This window comes from Poromitra crassiceps (assembly GCF_964638095.1).
Source record: "Poromitra crassiceps genome assembly, chromosome: 2".
Taxonomy (NCBI): domain Eukaryota; kingdom Metazoa; phylum Chordata; class Actinopteri; order Beryciformes; family Melamphaidae; genus Poromitra; species Poromitra crassiceps.
The window spans coordinates 58,282,983-58,297,353 of record NC_139624.1 but is presented as its reverse complement, the minus strand read 5'-3'; the positions used below and the strand labels follow the sequence as shown (position 1 = coordinate 58,297,353).

Sequence of the window (14,371 nt, the reverse complement as noted above, 5' to 3'; positions counted from 1 at the left end):
GAGGCATCGTTATTAAATTTAGACTGTTTAATAACAATTGAAAATTTTGCTCGCTTGCTTTAAGTATTGTGATATCGTATTGTGGGGACTCGGTTGACTCCCACTCCTATTGACTCCTATTGTCACCTATTTGAAGTAATGCACTGCAAGAGAAAATCATCATACAGCTTTTTGGGTGATAAACAACCCGCGATTAAAATGGGAAAAGTGGTATCCGCTCAACACCAATGAAGGAGAATATGAACTTCAACACTAAACACAGCAGATGGTGACGAGAGCATACACATGATAGCGTAAGGCTCCTTTATCGAAACTGTGCGTTCTCCGGGGCTGCAACTGGGGGCCAAACTGGATCTCATGTTGTTCAAATGCAAATGCTCTCAGTGTGGCCCCGCTCCAAACACATGCATCTTCAACCTTCACTGACGCTATGCAACAACACCGCAGAATAACATGATCCAGAAGAAGAGTCGGGCACACAAACAAGACAAGGACATTTCGGTTGAAGGCATTTTCTGATTAATGTTGCAGTCAGAGAGGGAGCGATGTTTTTATTGAGAGCATATAAAACAGTTGATGCATATTGCATAGAGCTTCGCTCCATGTGATTCCAACAGTTCATATGGGTTGAAAATAAACCAACATGGGCTGTCAAATTACGCTTCACCTGGCATTTTAGCTCTAATTTGGCAAATCAGATTGCCAATCACATTGGATTTATCAACAAATGAGCATCAAATTTCAGAGGAATGCCAGATTTTCAAACAATCAGCCTTCTGTTCATTAGCATTTTACTGATCTTTGCTGAATTTCATGTTGAAATATGTGCCAAGAAACTTTGACTTTGTCTGAAATTGAAAGGGAAAGCTGACAGCCAACCAGCAGAATACATGTGTCACACTTCAGTAATGAGACGTCTGCATAAAGGCAAAGCAGATGAACAATGCCTTGGATTCAATGAGAAACCTGTTAAACAAGGATCCATATTGACTGCCATGTGGTAACATCACCAGTCTGCTAATTGCCAGAGCGCCTGGCACAGATCTGTACCGCTCGCTCAACATTGGAACTTTTCAGAGGTGCTGCTGACAAATAGCTGCGAGGGGGCCGGCAGACTCCAAACACGGCAGCACGAGCAGTGGCCTTTTTCATGAGGCAGATCCAGAGTCGCCCGACATGAAAGAAAAGTTCACGCCTCCGACCAGCGGCTCATAACTCACCGAGGCCGGAAAGAGCCGCGCAGCGCACAACAATGAGCGGCAATCAATCAGTGGCGGGAAGCGCGCTGACATCACAAGCAGACATACAACCTCACAAATCTTCACTTCTGTACACACACACAATCTCACTGGTTGCCAGATTCTTGGGTTGCGTAAGCATGTAGCGGGCAGGTCAAAGGTCATCAACGACCACAAACACAGGCCAGTCTGAGGCAGCGAACAGGCCACGGAGAAAGGAGACACCCTCCTGGAATGCGGGAGGCGGTGCCGATCAATGCTGTGCAGAAAGTGAGTGTTTGTGCCAGTAAAGCATGAAGCTATTATCTGGTCATTATAGCCCCAAGGTCCCCCCCCCCCCACCCCCCCACCACCCACTTCAACAGATATTATGGTCTGCAGAAGAAGCGGGGAGATAATCCCAGGCGTCCCTGTTCACACCTGTCCACTCATATTCATCAGCACAAAAGCAGCTTGTGTGAGGGAGCTTTTCACTTGCATATAGTGTGGGATTGTTTATATGCAATAGGAGGGGAAAGAGACACTTTTTGCAAATGAAGGTGTGTATCTGTTAGCCTGCCAATTTCTGCATTTTAAGTTTGACTTCCAAGCCCTGCAGAGCCATGAGAGATAGAGAGCCCTGCAGAGCCATGAGAGATAGAGAGCCCTGCAGAGCCATGAGAGATAGAGAGCCCTGCAGAGCCATGAGAGATAGAGAGCTCTGCAGAGCCATGAGAGATAGAGAGCCCTGCAGAGCCATGAGAGATAGAGAGCCCTGCAGAGCCATGAGAGATAGAGAGCTCTGCAGAGCCATGAGAGATAGAGAGCCCTGCAGAGCCATGAGAGATAGAGAGCTCTGCAGAGCCATGAGAGATAGAGAGCTCTGCAGAGCCATGAGAGATAGAGAGCCCTGCAGAGCCATGAGAGATAGAGAGCTCTGCAGAGCCATGAGAGATAGAGAGCCCTGCAGAGCCATGAGAGATAGAGAGCTCTGCAGAGCCATGAGAGATAGAGAGCCCTGCAGAGCCATGAGAGATAGAGAGCCCTGCAGAGCCATGAGAGATAGAGATTCTACTATGGGGATAAGAAACCTTAAGATTTTGCACTTCTACTTTCAATTTTGGTGTAATCAACTTTTCTTTTCCGAGTTACCACCATTTCCACTCTGACACTATAGCTACTGTAGCTGACTGGGAAATGTGGATAAAACAGGGATATAACATACATGTTTTAACAATATAACAATAGTATCTCAGGTTTGCAATGCATACATCATCTTGTTATTATAGATCCAATGCAGTGTTTCTTCTGTAATTTGATGTGGCTGTGATGCTTGGGGTGATCATTTTAGTAGGCCTATTGTCCCATATATATGGCTGTTTGAGTCAAACTCTCAAGTTGAGGTTGTCATGCTAAAATGTGTTTTTTATCATAATAATAAAATATATTGTTTGTGAAACATTTAGACCAGTGATTCTCATAGTGGGGTCCAGTGACCCACAGTGGTCCTTGAGGGGGTTCCAGTGGGTCCCCAGCAAAAAGGGGAATCATTTATTTTCACTTTAATTCTATCTATAAGCCAACACAATGACAGAATGTATGACTATTTTGGTCATGGGTTTCATATACTTTCTGTGATAAAACATCTAAAAGTGAAAATCTTATCAGATGGGGGAGCCTTGAACAAAATCTTATCAAACGGGGGTCCGTCGTGGTCTAATTTGGGTCAGTTTAGGGGTCCTTGACGTGAACAAATTTGAGAACCCCAGACTTAGACTACACTATTTTAGTTTTAGATGATAAGACTAAATGATAAGCTTTGAAAATCTCAAGGTCTTAAAGAGTGCCTGTTTCTTCTTCAAATGCCTACATGGACTAGCTCCCCCTCCATTACAGGAATTCATCCAAAAAAATAGAATCACTGGACTCGGCACTAGATCAGACACCAGAGGTGATTGCAAGGTCCATCGTAGAATGACCACGTTTGGTCAAAATGTCCTATCGATAAAAGGCAGCCAAATATGGAATAGTCTCCCCGTCTCCATAAGGGACAGCCCCACCCTTGCCGCTTTTAAAGGTAGACTTAAAAAATGGCTGAAAACAAACCAGTCATGTGTCCACAGGTAGTATGTTTTTCTTCTCTTTTTTTGTGTGTATTATTATTATGTATTTTTATTTTTCTAAGTGTAATTGCTGCCATGTATTTTAGAGTGTATTGTTGCTACTCATGTTTTACGTAGTTTTAGAGTGTACTGCTGCTACCTATGTTCTATGTATGTTTTTATTATGTTCTACGTTTTACGCTCTATGTTTTTTGTGTTTTATGTTTTATGGGGACAACGGATGGAAATTAGCCTCGTGCTAAATCCGGCAATTTTTACACTTTTACTATGTTCCAGGTTTTACTATCTGTTCTGTGGTTTCTGTGTTCATTAATTTTGCACTGTCCCGTCAAAATACACAAATAAAATAAAATAAATAAATAAATTACAATGCTAATTTGAATCTCACATTTTCTCTGTTTCCTCTGTATTCAATTCGTGGTGTGCCAACGCAGCAAGGAAATTAACACCACTGCTAAAACTGTGTTCACACCGAGATATGTATTTTTCGCTCTGTCGCTCAATTCAACCCTTTGGAATCGGTGTTTAAATCGCTTGTCAACAGGCACACGAATTGACGGACATCTGGGGGCTATAACGTTACGCAATGTCATGATGTTTGTCCACTACGAGCCACCGTAGTTGTTTACAAGCTAAGCCTATCAGCGTGCTCCTAACGCGAGCTCTATACCGGTAGTACAGACTTCACTTCATGTCAGCTGTCAGCCTGTCAATCAGCTGTCAATGCGGTTTGTTGCCACACAATAAACCAGCGGTTTGTTCCAAGCCAGTGTGATCCTTGACTCACTCTCACACGGCAGCCAATCAGCGTTGAACAGCGAGCGACTGATGCCAGCGAAATTTCCCTCGAGTTGGGATATTTCATCTCGGGCGACGAGCGAATTTTCGTCCTATCGCTCTGTCTCTGTCGCTCGGACACCCAGCGATTTTTCTCCCGGGTGAATATACGCTCAATCGCTCGTTTGTATTGACTTTGTATGTAAACTCGATGCCAGCGAAAAACTTTAATAGGTCGGTGTGAACGCACCTTAAGTGAATACAGAGGAAACATTGCAATGTAATGTCAGACATGAGACAAAGAATCAGCATTTCATTGATCTAAAGAGAAACACATTAAATTGTCTTTCTGAGCTTCAAAGTTTGGTTATAGGGAGAAAAAGAGGAATATGGGTGCCGACAATAATGCTGAAAGAAAAAGAAAAACTCACATCAAGCAAATGAGTGCTTGGAAAAGACAGAGGAGTGAGTCATGTATTGTATGGGACCATGCATGACCATAATAACACTGAAAACTAAACTCCCTCCTATCTAATGAGACTATTTGCATAACTGTGTAATGACTGTCAAGCTGAGCTGTCAGAAGAAGCAAGAAGATGGCATCAGTTGGTACAGGATGACTTTGCTGACCCCCTGACATGACACCTAAAGGGTGCCATAACGCCACACATCATCGTTAATTGAGATGTCTGAGTCAGTTGTTGCTGTAACAGAAATGCGTCTTTGCAGCGGACAGAAAGGCAGCTGACTCAGGGCCATTTATACAAACTGGTCTCGTCTGAAGAATAATCTCCCCAATGCCCCAGGGCAGAGACAGAAGCCACTTTCAGACATGAACTCCAGGTCAGGTCAGGGTTGCTTGCCCTGAGCCTGACCCGGGGGATACGTGAAGTGTACCCTTTCAGACATGAGGCATGTTGCTTTCATACATGTGAGGAGCACCTCCGGGTGTAAAGTAGAGAGGGGGCGGGGGTGGGGGGAATTTGGGCATCACCACACAATGGCAATTTGTGAAAACTGAAAGAAGGTAGAGCCTGCACACTTGCTCACAATGCCAAAAGTTTAATTCAAAGAAACAAACGTTTTCGATCCACACTGGATCTTCGTCAGGTCAGCAATGTTTGGTGGATGAAGAATGCCCATATATATAGCACACCACAGGCGCAGTCATAGGCTGATAGGCTCTATGCTGATGAGTGGGAGTGGCACAATCACCACCTCACAGGGTGATAGCACATCCAAACATAATTGATACAATTAACCATGTAAAAAAGCCCAGGGAAATAGATAATAAAATGGAACAAAGTGGGCTTAAAAGGGAGAACAATATACAAACAACAATATAAGAATATAATGCAAAATACACAAATTAGAGTCTACATTACGCCATTATATATAATATAAAAAAGTAGTAATAGAAGTTTTAAATAGAAAAATAGAAAAATAGAATAATTTGGAAAAGGTTTAATTTTATAAATGTTTTAAAAGGGGGGTAAATATATTATACGTATCTAGATGGTTCAAGGCACAATAAATAAATAAACAGAACACTAGAGAAAACATTAGGAAACAATCATGGGGCAATGATAAAACCTCCTATACATAGGCACATTTACAACAACTGTTTCAGGTTTTATTAAAGGAAGTGTTTTGTGAAAACTGACCACACAGCTGCACTTCACTGTCTGAGCATAGCCTTAAGTGAATCGCATTGACATTCAACAAACTATCACGACATGCAGAGTCTGAAAACAAGTTGCTAAAAATACATAATGGGCGATAACTGCCTAACGTTCACGGCATATAATCGTTAGTGCATAACGTTAGTAATTCATTAAACAACCCTACATCTCAAGCCCAGATGCATCGATTTCCTCGAGTCTCAAGCGCTACAAATGCAAACAGGTCTTTGCTATGTTCAGTCCTAAAATGCATCATTCGTACTAGAATTATACAGAATACAGGAAGCTAGGCGTTTTTACCTTCAAAATAAAATCAATGTTGTATTGCTTAGTAACAAAAAATCAGAATGGTCGACTCCCTACTAGGGATGGGCATCGAATTTCGAATTTTCGAATAATCGTTGTTATTATCAAGGTCGACTTTTATTATTGAAATTCGAAATTCGAAATTCGAAAAAAAAAAAAAAAAAAAAAAATTGAGTGAAATGTTGCATTGTCTTCCCTGATTCTAAGTATAGTCAAATCGCTTGGTTTGAGCAAGTAAAACAATTTTTATAAGCATTTTAAGCAAGGTTTATGGAAAAATGAATGGCGGATGAAATCCCATGAAGAGGGAGAGGGGGTGACTTTGGCACCCCTTTGGCACTCAGACCTGAGCCTACTAAATATTTAATGAACCACTCATGATTGTCAAAACTGTTTTTTATTTTCGAAAATGTCAATGTCATGTAACATGTTCTTTACTTCAGTGGTGCAATGCTTGTTTGAGCTAAAAATCCACAGCAGAAGCTTTTTATATTAATTAATAAAGACGTAGACTTAGAATCAGGGGAGACAATGCAACATTTCACTCACAAAAAAAAAAAAAAAAAAAAAAAAAAAAAAAAAAAAAAAAAAAAAAATTACATTTTTATTTTTATTTTCGAATTTCGAATTAAATTCGAATTTGGCCAGCGAATTTCGAATAGTGTTTTTGCTAGAAATGCCCATCCCTACTCCCTACGGGTTAAAATTTACTTTTCGAAGGGAGCAGATATTCTTCCAGTTTATCTCTGTTCTGTATCTTTCAGATCACACACACAAAAAAACATTACACGTGCATTTACTTTATTTAATTACCATTATTGCGAAGGTTATACCCGGAAGTTATCGTTTTATACTGCCTGACTTGACGCTACTTGGAATTTGTGGTTCTGCACGTGAATCTTCACAAACGCTGTGTAAACGTTAAATCAAAGGCATGGATGCAACCAGATCCAGATACCCTACCTAGCGATGTCCAATAGTATTAGCAATACTGGGAAGCAGGACGACCCTCGCGTCCAAAAATGCTCATTAAATGTGTGTGCTGTGCGAAGCTATGCAGAAATTACATTACATTACATTACATCATTTGGCAGACGCTTTTATCCAAAGCGACTTACAATAACACATTTTTGTCAGCAATAGAGCAATCAACTATGCAACACAGTCTATGACAACTACAACTTCTGAAGGAATAGTGGTAAAGTTTAGTTTAGTTTTTTTTTTGGGGGGGGGGGGGGGGGATAAAGAAGTTAGTTTCAAGAAGGGCCCAGATGGAGCCTGAAAAGGTGTGACACAAATGAAATAAGATCAAAGCCATGAGCGTTTCAATCCAGCAACATGTAGCCTGTTGGCCGACACACACGGAGCAGGTTCAAGCTTCATTTGGAAAAACTGAAACTGCATGATGTTTTTTTTGCTCGCTCATTCACATCGACTATTTATATAATAATAATCTGTCACGCTGGCTTTCTGTCTCTCTCCCCCACCTCATGCACTCACTGAGCTGGCTACTTCACGGAGCTCTGGAGGGGGGGGACAATCCGCCCCTGATACAAGGGTCGGAGCTGGTGTTACAGCAGGAGAATAGGAGGGTCGCGGGAGCACCCATAGCTCACCAAAATGTGTTCATACATACACCGCCATCCAGATGCCCTCTAGATAACTCCCGAGTTCCAAGGCATGTCTGAAACCGGCTAGAGACTCTGTCCTGTGTGAGTGAGCACTGTCCTTCGGATGAGCCGTTAAACCGAGGTCCTGACTCTCTGTGGTCATTAAAGATCCCATTGGCACTCTTCCCAAGAGTAGGGGTGTAACCCCGGTGCCCTGGCTAAATTCCCACACAGGCCCTCCTTGCAGCACAGTGGCCTAATCATCCCTCGTTACTTAATTGGCACATTCAGTCCTCAACTCTCCAGTCTCCACCATGATAGCTGATGTGTGGTGAGCGTTCTGTCACAAACTGGCTGCCATGCATCACCCAGGTGGGTGATACCTGTACACATCGGTGGTGGATGAGTTGAGTTCCCTCCCCCTCCCTCCCCTGATATGTGAAGCGCTTTGAGTGTCTAGAAAGGCGCTATCCAATCTATTATTATTATTATTATTAGAGTTCCAGCTGACAGACCGGTAGTGAGCTCTCTCTCCCTCTCTGTCTCTCTCTCTCTGTCTGTTTCTCTCTCCATCTCTCTGTGTGTCTGTCTGTGTCACACTCACTCTCAAAAATCAGCATACCCCTTCATCATTCAGCAGCCTGCCGTGCGTTCCCCACACTTTACGACATAAGCAGCTGCCTATGGGCACCATCAACATATCTGGCAGGAGCCGGCGTGCTGAAACCTAACATTACGGCCTGGCTCGTGACCAGTTCCCCCAACGGCTTTGCTCTGGCACTGCCGAGCACCTAATAACAGGATGTAGAGCGCCAACTGAGACACTGCTTAAACTCCAAGTTGTACTCGCCCAAGGGTGGGCAAGGGTGTCAGAGTACCACACACACCATATAAAAAACACATTCAGTCCAACATGCATTAGATGACTGCTTCCAAAGTATGTGAGCGTGTAACAGCAGCATGGTCCAACATGTACAGTGTAGACCGCTGGCTGCTGGCACAGGGACGCTCAATAACAATGACCCCCCCCCCCCCCCCCCCCCCCCCCCCCACACACACACACACACACACACACAATTATTTCTCTCTCTCTCTCTCTCTCTGGCAGGACTGAAGGCTGTTTTCATTTCTTCAGCAAACAAAGTCGATTGGAGCAGACACGTTTATGAGATAAGTTGGTAGACTTTTGGAATGAGTGCTTCTATTATTTTAGCATCTATATTCATAGCTGCTTTGGCTAGGATGTTTTGTCTTTACATGCAAGACAGTAACAAAGGTATTTTCATAGTAGCATGTGTTCTGCTGAAGACACACTGAATTGTTACCATCCTCTGACCACCCTTTGGAGATTGGGGGGGGAGACAGGAGAATCCCCTCCACACTGGGATCAGTAGCAGTGGTTCTCAAACTTTGTAAATCATGTCAACGACCCCCTAAACTGACACAAATTAGACTATGGACCCCCATTTGATAAGCGTTTGTCCCAGGGTCCACCATCTGACAAGATTTTTGCTTTTAGATGTTTTAGTACAGAAAGTGTATGAAACCATGACCAAAATACAAAATAGTCATCATACATTCTGTCATCTGTGTTGCTTATGGATAGGGCTGGGCAATATATCGATATCGTGATATGAGACTAGATATTGTCTTAGATTTGGATATCGTAATATCATGATATGGCATAAGTGTTGTCTTTTCCTGGTTTTAAAGGCTGCATTACAGTAAAGTGATGTGATTTTCTGAACTTTCCAGATTGTTCTAGCTGTTCTAACGTTATTATAATAGAACAGCTAGAACAATCTGGTAAGTTCAGAAAGGCAATTGCCTTGAAGTCTATATCCACATTACTCATTATTTATCAAAAATATCATTGTGTAAATAGTTTTGGTAAAGCACCAATAGTCATCCCTACAATATTGTCGCAAGATCAATATCAAGGTATTTGGTCAAAAATATTGTGGTATTTGAGTTTGTCCATAATGCCGGTGGCTCAGTGGTTAGCATTGTTTCCTCACAGCAAGAAGGTCCCGGCCCGGGTTTGAACCCCGGTTCGCCCAAGGTCCTTTCTGTGTGGAGTTTGCATGTTCTCCTCGTGTTCATGTGGGTTTCCTCCGGGTGCTCCGGTTTCCTCCCACCATCAAATACATGTATGTTAAAATTCTGTCAAATGGCAGTCGAACAGGAGTTCCAAGGGACATCAATTGAAAATTAGCCATCTGGCTAACACTGGCACATTTACAGTAATGTTCATTAATGTGCATTGGCCCTCAAATAAATTAAATTAAATTAAATTAAATTAAATTAAATTAAATTAAATTAAATTAAATTAAATTAAATTAAATTAAATTAAATTGCCCAGCTCTACTTTGTGGATGGAATTATAGTGAAAATAAATGATTTGCCTTTTTTCTGGGGAGCCCCTGCCTGGAACCCCCTCAATGACCCCTGGGGATCCCCAGGCCCCACTTTAAGAACATCTTCACATTAACAACCACAATCAATATGTGCTCACCTCATTGGACGGAATGCTGACAACACCTGTGGATCTGCGCTTCTCCCGCAGCTTCCTCTTCTCTATCTGGCCTTTGCCCTTCCTGGCGCTGGGCCCGGCACTGCTCTTCTTCTCCTTGCCCTTGCCGGGTGACGGGCTCTCCTTGTCGCTGTCAACGCCAGCGGGCGGGCTGGAGGGGTCCTGAGCCGGGGTGATGTGAGGTGAGGGTTGGGCTGCAGGGTGGTGCGGCAGCGGCGTCTCCTCTTCGGGTCTCTTCACCAGAGCCGAGCCGGAGGAGGACCGAGCCACCGGGCTGGGCGACACCACGCAGTTCGCAGCGGGGACAGGGCCGTCTCTCTCCGGGTTGCCGTTGTTAGTGAGCTCGGTGCCCGGGGTGGCGTTGTTCCGCGGTGGTTCGCCCCGGCTGCCGCTGCCGTTGCTGCCGCTGCCTGTGGCGGCAAGGGGCGCACCGGTGGCTGCGGCAATGTCCCCAAGCATTTTCGCTCTCATTTTCTCCCGTTTGGCCTTCCACTCCTCCAGAAAGTCCGTGGTTGCGTTTGGCTTAAATCCGCCCGTGGCCATGATGATGTCCCTTTCTTCTAACTTCCTCCAAGCTGGGGAGAATGAACTCGACGCACTTGTTGAAGTTGATAGTGAACTTTCCGCTCTCTTTCCGTCCTAACGAGACCGCATTCCTTAAGTGATTACGCCCGGGGCTATTGACAGGTAGGAGGGAAATTAAGTCAGCATCACGACAAAGTAAACTTTACACTATATTTACTGGCTTATTATCAAACCTCAGAGCTATTATTTCACTTCGAGGCTATTAGCCTACATAACGTAAATAAACTGTAACAGGTCCCCAGCTTTTACTAACCTAGTGCGAGGTAGGCTATTATGCGTCCGAGTTATGAACTTTTCTCCAGTGAGTTTTTCTGAATTTTTGTTTTCAAAGTGTTTCCAAAGTTGACCACGGTGGAGCAGAAGTACAAACGTTGGTAGAAACTCACCTGCTGTCCTGTCCGTGATAAAGTGCTGTCCTCCCGGTCTCTCAGGTGTGACTGACCGCGCTCCGTTCACATGAATGGCACTCGTCTGGAGCGCGAGCCGCTGGCTGGCTGCGCTCTGCCCACTCGCTCGACTGGCTGCTCCGACAACACACGAGCTGTCCCGAGTGAAGCCGAAGTCGGCCCCATACCCATAGCATAGGAGTGTTAGTGAATGATGTTCTGTTTTGTTTGTTTGTTTGTTTGTTTGTTTGTTTGTTTGTTTATTTGTTTGTTGTTGTTGTTGTTGTTGTTGTTGTTGTTGTTGTTGTTGTTGTTGTTGTTTGTTTGTTTTGTATATCTCCTGTAATATTCAATTTGGGACTATTGTGAAGTTGATCTTATACTGTATCAATATAACAAGTTCATTGTACTCTATGGTATTTTTTTTTAATATAGGCTATTTCTTGTGTTTGTAGTAGTCACTACTGAGTTTATAGTAGTTTATTGTAGGCTATGATATTTTTCCATCTCTTATAAAATGTATAGGGGCTTATGGTGTTACAATTGCATCCTTGTTTATTTTCTTGCTTGTTGTTATCCTGCCCCCAACCTGCCCCCCCATCAGTCACTTTAAAGGACTTTTTTTTTGCACTTTATAATTTGTGATTGTTTTTCTCTATTGCTATTACTATTGATGTGATTGCTGTTACCACATAATTGCACTAAGTCAAATTCCTAATTTGTAATCTGATTACGTATTGTGGCTAAAATAGTGAATCTTGGATCTTGTTTATTACAGTAGAAGGTAAGGCCGGTGGAAATGCACATCATGCTTGTGAATGAACGTGTTATGATAATGTTCTGAGTGAGACTGGGTTAAACTCTTCCCACCTTCAAAATGACTGTTGTACCACAATTAGTGGTAGTATATAAAAGAGTTGGGCACCTTGATAGATAGCATTTCAGTGGCCACTGATGTATTTAGGAGGCGGGTCGAGGCTTCTCTGTGCAGGGTCAGTGGGTGACTTTACTACACCACAATGTTTGTGATTGATTTCTGTGGTTCATACTCTTCATAGGCTGTTTGATATTTATATTGTTGAAGCTCAGCGTTCCTCCAGATCACAAGAACAGTTTGTTGATGATTGCAGCTCTCCCACGCAGATCCCACAGACCGACTCCCTTAGGCGCTGGCTGGATGAGTCACCCAATGGGAGGGAATCCTACTCCTCGTTCATCTCCAGCAGGACCAGCACAGCAGTGATGATCATGCCCGGTACGCATCTTGACTGCTACAAGAGGTCAGGCTGAAAACAATAGGAGAGGATTCAGGAGTGCATTGCTTCTCAGGTCTGTCATGGTGAAAATGTTAAGAACAGTGAATGTAGAAACTGGAAACTATACAGTACATTCAGTCAATTTCGACATGACACATTGCAGTCCAGGACCTTCAACACGAATGATGTGACACTGACAGGAACAGGTGATGTAGGTATTTTTTTCTGCAATGTTTTATTCAAAAGCCAGCCGTACGGTTAGCCTCAGTTTTCACACCCCACATCACCTTATTGGAGTTTTCTGTTGCATGCTATGTGGAAGTTGTCATAGCTCCCTGTTGCTTAATTTGCCTCTGCTTAATGATCCCTGCTGAAAGGAAATGTAATCCATCCAACAGTGAGTGCATCTCATTGCTGTTTGTTGATGCAAAGCTACATTGTAATAACTCTGCTTGCCAACGCAATGAGATTCAGTCCCTGTGCATAGTCCCATTACCTAAGTGTATGGGTTTCCTCTCAACCCACTGATTTAAACCTGCGATAGGTGCTTACTGTCAGAAATCTAATTTCATGCTAGGATAATAGCACTAGAACTCTGTGCTGTAGGGCGCTGCTGTGGATAGAGCCTTCTGGTGGGAGATGTGTGTGTGCACTGCACACACTTTCAGGTCACTTTTATCATCAATAAAGATGTAACCCCCCCCCCCCCCCCTATCCTCCAAAAAGAAAAATGTCACTGATATCTAAGATGATACAGTTTAAAAATGAGTGTTAAAAAAATGTTGATGACCAAGTCAGTGGTTCTCGAACCTTTTCACGTCAAGAACCCCTAAACTGACACAGGGTCCCAGGGTCCCCCAATTGATAAGATTCTAGCTTTTACAGTTACAGTTTTATTACAGAAAGTGTAACCCATGTCCAATATAGTCATACAGTCTGTGATTGTGTTACTTATAGATGGAATTATAGTGAAAATAAATTATTCCAACCCCCTCGAGGACACCTGGCGTCCCCAGACCCCACTTGGAGAACCACTGGACTAAGTCAAGCCTCTCGATGTTATTTATGATAAACTAAAGGGTCAAAACGTGTGACAGGAGATCATGTTGGTGAGTGGGAGGCCACATCCAGACTTTCACCCATTATCTAATGATAACGAGGAGGCTGGAGGTAGAGTGAGGCACTGAGGCGCCTCTGCTAAAAATAAAGCCTGATCTATGGACTCAGGTCACACTGCTGCATTTTTAGCATATTTCTGTCTGCTCTTGAGGAGGGAGAGAAAAAACGAGGGGGCACAAGGGGTTGTCTCTGAGTGTTTCCTTCCATGCCAACACAAACTCTCCACCACTTTCAACTAATTCCCATTTAGCATTCCACTAATGTATTTCCAAAGGGAGATGGATTTGTTTCATAAAGTTAGTTCACAGTATCCCACACCCTCTCTGCTGTTTTTGTTTTTTAGTAAAGGCCAATATCAGATTCAGTTCTTTCTAACACACGCGCGGCGAAGAAGAAAAACACAGTGCTTGCCAAAGTGTGTAAAATCATCGCTGCCAGTAGACCGCAATTTATATGAATCATAACAGTGTGTAATGACTGCTCTTGGGTTTCGGTTATTTGACAGTAATGTGGCAGTCGAAAAGCTATTAGGTGGCCGGTTTTTGGGCTAGGATTGAGCTCACTCCATATGCAAGTGTAAAGAAGTATTCATATGTTTAGTGAGCGGACACACAGACATGCAGTGACTCTCCCTCTTCATATCAAGGGCCCCTCTTTTAGTGCACATTTAATGTACTCAAATATTCTAAAATAATCTGGAACCCAAATCTGAGAATATTTTACATATGATTTTGTACAGAATCCCATGACTATCTGTATTGCATGTAGAGGGATAAC

At 43.2% G+C, this 14,371-nt stretch overlaps 1 protein-coding gene across 1 annotated transcript in view; it reads right to left on the bottom strand.

Annotated features, from left to right (window-relative positions):
* Positions 1-11,342, bottom strand: part of pawr (PRKC, apoptosis, WT1, regulator) — a 138,819-nt gene extending 127,477 nt beyond the window's left edge. Inside the window, exons 1-2 of the mRNA XM_083652536.1 lie at positions 11,220-11,342; positions 10,231-10,925 (exon numbers count right to left, since the gene is read on the bottom strand). Of these exons, the coding sequence (XP_083508662.1) occupies positions 10,231-10,791 (561 nt within the window). The 5' untranslated portion in view covers positions 10,792-10,925; positions 11,220-11,342. The remainder of the gene's footprint in view (positions 1-10,230; positions 10,926-11,219) is intronic.
* Positions 11,343-14,371: the final 3,029 nt, after the last annotated feature.